The sequence below is a fragment of the Engraulis encrasicolus genome, chromosome 7 (genome assembly GCF_034702125.1).
Source record: "Engraulis encrasicolus isolate BLACKSEA-1 chromosome 7, IST_EnEncr_1.0, whole genome shotgun sequence".
Taxonomy (NCBI): Eukaryota; Metazoa; Chordata; class Actinopteri; order Clupeiformes; family Engraulidae; genus Engraulis; species Engraulis encrasicolus.
The window spans coordinates 18,175,917-18,187,937 of record NC_085863.1 but is presented as its reverse complement, the minus strand read 5'-3'; the positions used below and the strand labels follow the sequence as shown (position 1 = coordinate 18,187,937).

The following is a 12,021-nucleotide window of genomic DNA, read 5'->3' as shown; positions in this document are numbered from 1 at the left end:
GTAACACCCCCACCCCCCCAATTGGGCCCTTTGGTATTACAGAGCCCAAGTTAAAATTGGAAAGGCAGTAGAGGGGTGTAAAAATAGACATGGCCTACGCTGAGCACTACCTTCATCATTTACATCATCAGGAACACCATCCTAGTGGACCACGGAACTCATTTGAACACGAGGTAATAGGATGGACACAGCTGTTGGACAACCCCATGTATTAAATATGTATTTTTCAAATGTAAAATGTATGTATGTTCAAAAAAATTACCCAGGTCATGGACCTCCCAACCAAACACACGCACACACACACACACACACACACACACACACACACACACACACACACACACACACACACACACACACACACACACACACACACACACACACACACACACACACACACACAGACAGACAGACAGACAGACAGACAGACAGACAGACAGACAGACAGACAGACAGACAGACAGACAGACAGACACACACCACCACCCTCATCATTATCGATGCCCATCACCATGGTCATCATGGCAGGCTTGATTGTGTAATTCAGGAGCTGTACCTCATTTCATGTTTGGGGGTGTTGGGTCAGATGGAAATAATATAGGGCAGTGGTTCTCAAACTTTTTGTGTGAAGTACCACCTGAGAAAATATTGAGCTCTCCAAGTACGACCTTTACAACCAACATTAGAATATCGCAGCAAAGACCTTTCATATTCACTTTTGCCAGTCAATACAGGAGAGGTTCATACCGCCATCAACAGCTACAGTCACATTCAGCGCAAGTTTGTTTTTAAATTTCTTGCTTGCCTTGTATTATTCTGCATTAATATTACAAAATGTGAGACCAGAGACATTTTCGACTGCAACAACTTGATCAGTCTTCAAATCAATGCACAAAAAAATGAATTCTTCCAAGTACCACCAGAGATGTCTCAAGTACCACCAGTGGTATGCGTACCACAGTTTGAGCACCACTGATATAGGGTACACCAAAAATAAAATTGTATTTATTCCAAAAATGTACCTGCTCCAAAACAGGTAGCTAGACCAAGTGTTCAGGCTCAGACTATGTGCCATCTATCATCACCACCACCACCACCATCACCACCATCTTCCTCCTCTTCCTCCTTGTCTCTCTGCCCCCACTCTTCATCGTGATGCTACTGCAGAGCTCTGCTTGTGCGCGCACAGACAGTGGCCAATTTGTTCAAGCGTGAAGGGCTTTTTATTACCCTTTTCTTTTTTTCCTTTCTTTTTTTTGTTTTTTTCTTCCTCACAAGTCAAACAAGTGGCAGCCTGTTCCTAATGAAAACATTAGTGATGCAGCAGGCTGTGGCTCAAACTCCAGGACGGAAGGACTCAGAGAGAGAGAGAGAGAGAGAGAGAGAGAGAGAGAGAGAGAGAGAGAGAGATTCAAGCAAAACGGAGTGATTGTGAGTAAGAGAGAGGTGGACATGGAAACGCATAGCAAAAGGGAAGAAGACAGTTAGAGGAGGACAGAATGACAGAGATAAAAAGAGACTGGTCAAAAGATAAACAGTGTGATAGAGAGAGAGTAATAGGAACAAAAATAGCAAGAGGGGCAGAGAAACAGACAGATGGAGAGAGAGAGAGTGGTAGAGAGACTTTGAGCTAGAGAGAGGGGGGGGGAGAAACGACGAGAGAGAAAGTGAGAGATGGAGATAAAGTGGTAGAGAGAGAGAGAGAGAGAGAGAGAGAGAGAGAGAGAGAAAGAGAGAGAGAGAGGAGAAGATAGAGAGAGGGGGGAGGAGAAGAGAGAGGGAGAGAGCTAGAGAGCCTGACTGCAGAGGGGTGGTGTGGAGTCCTGCCTGCCTGCCTGCCTGCCTGTGTGAAAAGGAGCCATTGTGAGTGGGCTTCGGTCTGGGCATGCTCAGTGCAGTCCGCCCATGTACCCACCAGCTCTCTCATTCCAGCCTCAGTTGCCACACGGCCGCCGAGACAGGAACTCTGTCAGACTGACCACACACACATGCATGCGCACACACACACACACACACACACACACACACACACACACACACACACACACACACACACACACACACACACACACACACACACACACACACACACATGCACACCTCACTACCTCCTCTGCCTCTTCCAAAGCTCTGCTCTTCTACAAAACATTCCTATGGCCTCTTACATAATACTCCTCCTCCACCTGAGAGGGAAGCAAGACCTGTACTCTGGCCCAATGCGGTATAGAAGGACCTGTAGACTGGCCCAATGCATTGTAGAAGGACCTGTAGACTCTGGCCCAATGCATTATAGAAGGACCTGTAGACTCACTGGCCCAATGCGGTATAGAAGGACCTGTAGACTCACTGGCCCAATGCGGTATAGAAGGACCTGTAGACTGGCCCAATGCATTGTAGAAGGACCTGTAGAGTAGACTGGCCCAATGCGGTATAGAAGGACCTGTAGACTCACTGGCCCAATGCGGTATAGAAGGACCTGTAGACTGGCCCAATGCATTGTAGAAGGACCTGTAGAGTAGACTGGCCCAATGCGGTATAGAAGGACCTGTAGACTCACTGGCCCAATGCCTGTAGACAGTGTTGCCAGATTGGGCTGTTTCCCGCCTAATTGGGCAGCTTAGGGTGGCCATGTGCGGGTAAAAATGGCATTTAGCAGAAAAATCCGCCCAATTTTTGCCATAGAAATCAATAGAATTGGGCGGGATTTTGTGCTTCTATGCAGGTTTTGAGCATTTTTTGGGCTGGAAATCATCAGCCTCATCTGGCAACGCTGCCTGTAGACTGGCCCGATGCGCTATAAAAGGACCTGTAGAGTAGACTGGCCCAATGCGGAATAGAAGGACCTGTAGACTGGCCCAATGCGTTATAAAAGGACTTGTAGAGTAGACTGGCCCAATGCGGTATAGAAGGACCTGTAGACTGGCCCAATGTGTTATTATGGGCCCAGATTACAGAACTCTAAAGGTTCAGCTGTAGCAAATGGATTTAAGGAGAGCTGTGAATTAGGCTCGGTGAATTATGTGGGTTTTCGGTGGGTATTATGAGCCTTTTATTAACTTTTAAAGCAGTGCTTGACTCATTTTTGTTTCCAGAATTCCTCATCTGCTTCTGAATGCAGTGGTTGATCAGTGGCTGTGTCTCATCACTCACCATTTATGGGCTGTATGCAGAGTTGTATACAGTAGATGTGCTTGTCGGTGCCCAACGGTTTCCGCCTGCCCGATCCGTTCCCTTTGCACACTGCACATGCGCAGTATGACGTATACGGAAGAGAAATTGCCTGATCTGTTCCGTTAATTTTTTACTTTGTCGTTTTAAGTGTTTAATTTGCAGGAGGAAGTTTGCGGTTTAAACTGTCTGTTTTATAATAAGACAGAACCGTCACAGAAACACTAAATAAGGTCAGCAACTGGTCAGCTAACCAACTAACTATTCAGAACACAATATCACGTTATTTACAGTGACAAACGGCATTTGATGTGAAACAACGATATAAAGTAAAGGTATAACATAAATATATAACATCTCTCTTTGTGTTAATGTTCTGGCGGCTGCAAAATAAACATGAAAGTCACAAGGGAACGGATCGGGCAGGCGGTACGCGTTGGGCACCTACAGTGCTCTCACAGATTATATTACTACACTAATGGTATGATATTACATGCTTTCAATTTTGTAATATCATACCACTAGTGTTGTGTAATTACATCTGTAAAGCCATGCTCAAACTACACGACTCCCGACTTTGTGTTCGATTTTGAAGTTGAGTTGTGCTGCACACTAGAAGAGAATCGCAACTGTCCGTCTTATCCCTGATCGTGAACACCCCAGAAAATGCCAGACGTTCTATTTCCAGTCGCAAATATCAAACAGTGTTTGATTTCTATGATTTGCGATCTGCGACTATTTGAGCTGCCAAAGTTCTAACTTTGAACGTCGCACACGATGAGGAAATCTTGCGCGACAATAGCTTGTGATGGGCCTGGGGGGTAATGTTTCAACGATTGTCAGCCGAGAAGCGGGCCGATAGTCATGTGGTTTGAACCTAGCTTGAGAGTACATCTACTTTTACTTTATACAACTCTGGCTGCATGTGTGTCTGTTTCATGTGTTTGTCCGCCTAGCTTAGTGTTTCACTCAACATCTTATTAGCCGTCCTTGGGAGCTATTAGCTGTCCTTGGGAGTGGGGTGTGGAGCAGCCCGTCTCTGTGTAGTTCAAATTACATATACTACATGTATTTTAGGGCTGATTCCACAATAGTTACCATTCACGTGTGCTGAAAATAATTGTTAAAAAAGAGCCCTTTTGCAAAGTTTGGAAACTTGGGAAAGGTGTGTTTTTTCCCCTCCTCGCTTTTTCTATCTTGTTTGTCGTTAACTTTTTTTTTTGTTCAAAGACGCCCCCAAGTTAGCAGGCAGGCAGGCAGGTAGTGTGGTGTATGTGTGTGTCATCGCAGGGGAATGTAGTTGGTGTTTATGTTGTGGTGCTGTTGAGAGTTTTCCATTAATAAACGCACGTAGGTAGCGCTGAGACCGGACCGCCCGTCTAAATGGTTCTCTCTGTTCAGCCGAGCACACACACACACACACACACACACACAAGAAAACAAGCCACACACACACCCATACGCGCGCGCGCATGCGCTCGCGCACACACACACACACACACACACACACACACACACACACACACACACACACACACACACACACACACACACACACACACACACACACACACACACACACACACACAGACACACCCACACACGCGTCCATACACACAGACACACACAGACACAGACACACACAGACACACACACACACACACACACACACACACACACACACACACACACACACACACACACACACACACACACACACACACACACACACACACACACACACACACACACACACACGAAAACAAGCCGTCAAGCCAGGGCTAGGCAGCGTCAATGCCGCCTTTCTCTCCCATAATGGCATCATGAAACACCATCTTGTCTGTCAATATTTGCACGCACATGGCCACAAATAGACACCAGTAGTCTTGGTGGTGGTGGTGATGGTGATGGTGGATAGTTTTTGTAGGCTGCTGCTTTTCCCGGGCGTTGACTTACACTACTGTAGGCTTAGGTGTGTTAGCTGAGATTTGGACTGTTGCCTGAGGGTGTGTGTGTGTGTGTGTGTGTGTGTGTGTGTGTGTGTGTGTGTGTGTGTGTGTGTGTGTGTGTGTGTGTGTGTGTGTGTGTGTGTGTGTGTGTGCGCGCGCGCGTGTGTGTGAGAGCGTGCGTTTGTGTGTGCGCGCGCGTTACGCTGCCATCCTCACCTAACACATGGGCTTGTCAGAAGTGTTTTCTATGTCTCAATATATACTGTATGTATATTCTTTCTCGATGTGCCATTGCTGCATTAATCACCCCTTCACCATCAGCTCATACAGTAGTCAGATACGTGTCAAATAAGTCAGGAGCTGATGCGTACCGTGTAATTTAATATTTCCATAAATGTTTTGATTTTACAGCTAATTACTTATTTAGTTGTCTGTGTTTGGCTAAGTTGTGTTTGTGTGTGTCAATATGTGTGTGTGTGCGTGTGTGTGTGTGTGTGTGTGTGTGTGCGTGTGCGTGGTGTGTGCGCGTGCGTGCATGTGTGTGCGTGCGTGTGAGTGTGTGTGTGTGTGTGTGTGTGTGTGTGCGTCTTCCAGGTGAGGCAGCTGCAGAAGGAGACGGGTACGAGTGAGGAGCACAGCTTGAACAAGGAGGCTCGCAAGTGGGCCACACGGGTGGCACGCGAACACAAGAGCATCATCCAGAACCAACGGGTATGGGGGGACGGGCAGTGTGTGTGTGTGTGTGTGTGTGTGTGTGTGTGTGTGTGTGTGTGTGTGTGTGTGTGTGTGTGTGTGTATGTGTGTGTGTGTGTGTGTGTGTGTGTGTGTGTGTGTGTGTGTGTGTGTGTGTGTGTGTGTGTGAGTGTGTAGTGTGAGTGTGAGTGTGAGTGTGAGTGTGTAGTGTGAGTGTGTAGTGTGTGTGAGAGAGACTATTTGAGAGTGGGAATGAAAAAATGGGAAGAAAATAGCTGGATAAAAGAAGATTCAAACCTTCCTGTTTTATCACTGTGTATCACATGTCTGTATGCTGATAGTGTGGTGAGCTTACATCTATGTCAGGGAGGTCAAACTCAGGCCCGGGGGCGAAATCTGGCCCGCGGAGCCATTTTATTTGGCCCGCGAGATCATTTCAAATGTGTATTGCAGTTGGCCCACATACTATTCCAGTAATATATAGTGCAATATGAGTTCCAACTTGGTTGAGTTCAATTTGGTGTCACAGGAATGTAATTGTGTCCTGGGGAAACGGCTCACATTTTAACTACCAGTATGATGGGATTCTGTGAAATTTAAATATGAGTATTAATTGTGTGCATGCTCAATTTCAGCCTGTTTTAAAAAAAATAAATATTGAGTTCGGCCCCCGACTTCGTTCCAGACTTTGATTTTGGCCCTCGGTCACTTTGAGTTTGACACCCCTGATCTAAGTCAAGTTTACTGATGTGATTCTGATTCTGGTTTCCTAGGGACTGGCGGAGTGCGAGAGTGCAGGTTCGTCCAGTGAGCAAAATGCCAACGAACTGGAGCTGAAAATAGAAGAGGCAAAAGAGAACATAAGGACAGCTGAGGTACGACTGTGGTGTGGAACAAAGACAGTGTTTTATATTTATCACAATTACACCAGTGACTGCTGTTTTTGTACCATACTTGTGGACAAACTATGAGGAAGTCTTACATTACCCTGACCACTATTACTACTATACCACTACTACTGCTATTTCTGCTGCTACTACTACTACTTAGGCGGTGGGCCAGAAATCCTATCTTGCAAGTTCGTCGGAGTGATCAGGTGGCAACTTGGTTTTTGCTCATATATATCCATCAGAGTGCATAAATCAATATTCTAAGTGTTGCCATCGTCAAAAGTTGCACATTCATATGAAAAACAAAGGTTGAAATAGCGATTTTTGGTAATGTAGGAATGCAATTAAAATTGACCTCTTCAACAAGAAAAGTGTCACCAAATAAATTTGAAGTGATCCACAAGAGCAAAACTTCACATATAAGTGTGTATTATGCCTATCAATATTTCTTTATGGGTGTAATGGCAGTCAGGCATAGCGCCACCATGTGGTAGGTAATTGAACTGCTTGAAATGCACTGCAGTTACTGTTAATTCCATATAGGAAAAAGTGGTGAAGTTGATTTGTAGATTCTATTAAACATGGCCTATGAGTGAAATGGCAGTCAAGCATAGCGCCACCATTTGGTAGGCGATTGAACTGCTTGAAATGCACTGCAGCTACTGTTAATTCCATATAGGAAAAAGTGGTGAAGTTGATGTGTAGATTCTATTAAACATGGCCTACTTTGTGAATGGTTTGTTGATGTCTTGTAAAATAAGGAAATTGTATGGTGAGAAACGTACCACAGGTAAACCGTTAATTGTTAATTCAACATTCATTGCCTGACATGAATTATAATTAGCAGATCATGGCTGATTGTAATTATGAACACAAAACACATAATCACAACTTAGTTACTGTCTTTTGCCTTTGCATGACTCTTTCACTCAAGACTGATAGACACAATGTAGAATACAGTAGGCCTAATTGCCAAAGGTTTTCACAAAATTGAAAAAGACAAAATTTTCATCATTTTAAGTAAGACTTTATTATTAGTTGTATAGTATTATTATTATTTATAATTATGATAATTATGCAAATATAAAAATATAAATCCAAGGTGGTCACAATTTTTCAACATGGCCACCCTCTCCACTTGTAAAAAAGGCCTGGAATAGTTAACTTAATGATGCAAGCATGCAATTTGGCACAAAATGCTCATCAGAATCCACTCTTTGAAAAAAGGGTGCTGGCCTCAGGGAATTCCAAGATGGCCACCTTCCACCAATGACTCCTTAGCCTATATTAACTGATTTGCAGTACAATTATTTTAAGAAAAAAAAATCTGTTTGATCACTATCCTATCATACAGTCTGACCAAAAAGATCTGCTATATTTGCACGATGGCATTTTTAAGTAAGTGAGAAGTGTAGTCCTATAACAAAATCTCGAAAAGAACTGTGTAAGGCTGGACAGTGGACAAATAAGACATGTAGCATTTACACCCGTCTGAGCCACTCTCTACTCTCTGTAATGGGAGACCCAATTACCCAGAACACTTTCAATTAGTTTCCTATCCCCAGTCAGCTGGATTTTCTAACTAGTCTTGGCCTTATCAGCAGATATATTCCAAAAAACTTTGAACAGCCTCATTTCCCATCCTGGAGTGTACATGACTACTCATTGGTGCTTTGATGCATTGGTGGCTTTTAAATTCCACTGAGGAAATTGGCAAAGGTGTTGTTATCCAAGTTGACAAGTTGGGGGAACCCACAGTTATTTTCTTGTTAACTACACAGCATTTACAGTCCTTCTATTTTGGCCAAGTTGTACTGTAGGTAAGGACATTGGAATGATTGGCATGATGCTGTGCTGCTGAAACACGAGACCCTACATCTCCGATAGAATTGATTGTGTTTGATATCTTTGACCAAGTCAACTTTGATGATGTTGAGATTTTCCTGAGTACGTTGGGAGCTGTATATCTTTTGACGTCTGCATCAGACTTGGTACAACCAAAACTCTCTCTGAATGAGATAGGCCTACATGGTCCTAGGAGGAAGCCAATAGCCACATCTTTTCCCATGCCAAATTATGGTAAGGCAGATCGCCGAACCACGTCTGTGTAATAATAAAAGAAAGTTAATGCATGGTGTGACCTTTTCTTACTTTTCCCTGCCAAATTATACCAATGGCAATTTTCTCCACTCAAGTCTGGATGTGCAACATTTAAGGCTGATGTGTGGCCAAACCCAGAGCCTTCAATTCATTGTCATCCACAAACTTTACAACACAATTGAACAAGAGAAGGCCTAATACATGCTGTTCTGCCATGCTTTTACATGCTGTGACATGGTCACAACCTTCAAAACCAATGATAAAGGAAAGTAGTGGAATGAGCGATTCAGCACTGCAGATTGTATGAGTGATGCGAGCCATTAAGTATTTTGCAGAAAGGCCATGTGAAGACATCCCTCCAACAGCAGCAGCACCGATACAACACACTACATAATATGCAACAACACACTACATAATGTGCAACAAATCAAGCCTGTGGGTTTTGAAGCATATGCCAACCAGAAACTCAAAGAAATGAAATCCAACTGACGGGAGAAGATTGGCAAAGAATGAACAGGGCAGCCATTGCAAAGAGTAGTAAATGTTTGCTAAGTGCGGCAGGTGCACATGCCTCAGGCTTGGTCTTATATGCACAGTCTAGTGAAGCTGCAAATGTGAAGTACAGTTTTGCTTAATCCTTTTACTTCAGTCCTGTCAAGATTTTGACATTATATTGTGCAGTTTTAGTATTTGTGAATCGTGTTTTTGAATAAGAAATCACAGCTCCTTTTCAGACTGTATCATGTATGTGTATTGTTCTTCAGTAATTTGTTGATTTCATTGAAGTAATTGCATGTTAGTTAGCATTAGTAATTGTTGGTGGAGAGGATAGCCTCTCGAAACGTGTCAAACATCTTGGATTTTCTTGTGAACAATGTTGTTGTTTCAAAGAGTATATTCTAATGAACAAGGGTGCTAAATTGCATGCCAACATTTCATTATGTGAACAGTTCTTGGTCTTCTAAGGCGGGTGGCCATCTTGAAAAATGGTGGCCACTTTGGATTCTTTTGGTGGCCATCACACTTTTTAAAAGGGTGTATTGTATAAACATTTGTGCCAAACTCCATGTTTGCATCACTAAGTGAACGATTCTTTGCCTTATTTATAAGTGGAGAGGGTGGCCATATTGAAAACGGTGGCCATCTGGATTTTATCAATGGACAATGCTCTTCTTTTAAAAGTGGATTGTAGATAACATTTGCAGTATTTCATGCTGTCATAATTAAAGCTATTCGTGACCTCTTTATAAGTGCAGAGGGTGGCCATCTTAAAATATGGCCGCCAGCTTGGATTTTCTGCGCGGCCAAGGGCATTTTTTTAAAGAGTGCACACTAATGAATATTTGTGCCAAATCTATACGTGCACTTTTCTGTGCACTTACCGGTATATAAATAAGGTAAAAATCCAAGTAGCGCCCCCTGTGGTGGCCAAGGGAGCAGGTTTATGCCCTGGCAACAGACAGATTTGGATTCAGCACCCCCAAATTGACAAAGTACACATATTTTTAAGTTGCTACTAAGAGGTCACAACAAAACTCATTTTCCAGATGACCTATGATTTCTGGTCCGCAGCCTATGTGTCATATTTTGGTATTTTCTTCCATCTTGAGTCTAGATTGTAATGTATATGTATGTTGTTCGATAATTCAACCAATTAACTGTCATGTTAAGAGAAAAACATGGCTTGAAGTAAAGAAACGGTACAAAACCAGCATTTTAAGTCAGTTTGAACTAGCCCCCTGCACCAGCCCCCCCATACCCACTCCCCCCCCCACCCACCACACACACACACACACACACACCAAGTCTTCGGTTTCATGGAAAATGTTGTTACAAAGCAATCTGTAAAATGTTATAACTGAACAGGAAAAAAAACTTTAAAACTCTGTTTCTACCCATAAATAAGCAAAAATGAATATAGCGCCCCTTGTGGTGGCCAAACGTGCAGGCTGACGCCGTGGCAACAGGCAGATTTGGATTCAGCACCCCCAAATTGATCAAGAAAACATGTTTTTAAGTTGCCACTAAACGGACACAACGAAACTCATTTTCTAGATGAGCTATGATTCTTGGCCCGCTGCCTACCCACTACTACTGCTACTACTACTACTACTACTACTACTATTACTGCTACTATTACTACTACTACTACTGTATTACTACTTCTAACACCACTATGTCTGTTTATAATTGTAGCACTCACCATAATCTTGGCATTAGTCAGAATTGAGTTGGTTTGGCAAATAGTGCCCCCTTTTGTTTGTAAGGGAGAACAGCATGTAAATATAGAGTGTGTTTATTTTAAACGTGTAAGAACAAAACAAACTTTAAATGCACTAGATTGCATGTTTGTTTGTTTGAAATTATAACGCAAAACAGAGTTTTAAAACTTGTAAAAAACTGAAAATGATCCATTGTTCAATTATGATTGATGATATTAATGATATCAAAAGTCATTTCACTAGAAATATCTTAACAAGTCAAGCTACATTCTGTATGGCCCCTTATTTGATGCTTTGCTTCACAATTCTTGCATCAATTGAACTTTTGAGTTTCTACTTGAATTCTTGAATTCAGCCCCAAACTCCACAAACATACATTTCACACCTCTGGAATCCCTAAAGGTGCCCAGCAGACCTCTCCCAATGATTTCGGCCCAATTCATGACTCTACCATCTCTTTGCTGATGTCACAGCCTTGTTGGCACATGGTGGCGTGATGACTTGAAAATGAAGATTTATGAAAATCAGTGAAAAGTGCCACTTGTGTCATTGTGTGTATGTGTGTGTGTTTTATGTCCATATATGGTACATATTGTGAATTGTGGACATAAATAAAGTAGTTAAAATGTGTGTGTGTGATGTGATGTGATGTGATGTGATGTGATATGTGTGTACTGTATAACACTAAGCGCTGTACTAAACTGTAGACGGTGAAGCTTAAGGCTGATGCTCGTCTGGAGCTGAGTGCTCACTTGTGTGTGTGTTTGTGTGTGTTATAAGTGTGCTGTATAGCTGTGCTATACCAGTGTTTCCCAACCAGGGGTATGTGTACCACTAGGGGTACGTGAGCACACTGCAGGGGGTACTTGGAAAAATGTAAAATGAATGGAGCATAGTCACATTGGGATAGGGGAAGAGACATAGAGCATGAGTGCGGGGGTACTCATGGTAAAATCAAAAGGCTTAGGAGGTACGCAAGACAAAAAAAAAAGGGAAACA

At 43.0% G+C, this 12,021-nt stretch overlaps 1 protein-coding gene across 1 annotated transcript in view; it reads left to right on the top strand.

Moving 5' to 3' along the window:
• si:ch211-176g13.8 (F-BAR and double SH3 domains protein 2) overlaps positions 1 to 12,021 on the top strand; it is a 57,128-nt gene that overhangs the window by 33,000 nt on the left and 12,107 nt on the right. Inside the window, exons 11-12 of the mRNA XM_063202133.1 lie at positions 5,712 to 5,828; positions 6,584 to 6,685. Coding sequence (XP_063058203.1) covers positions 5,712 to 5,828; positions 6,584 to 6,685 — 219 coding nt within the window. The remainder of the gene's footprint in view (positions 1 to 5,711; positions 5,829 to 6,583; positions 6,686 to 12,021) is intronic.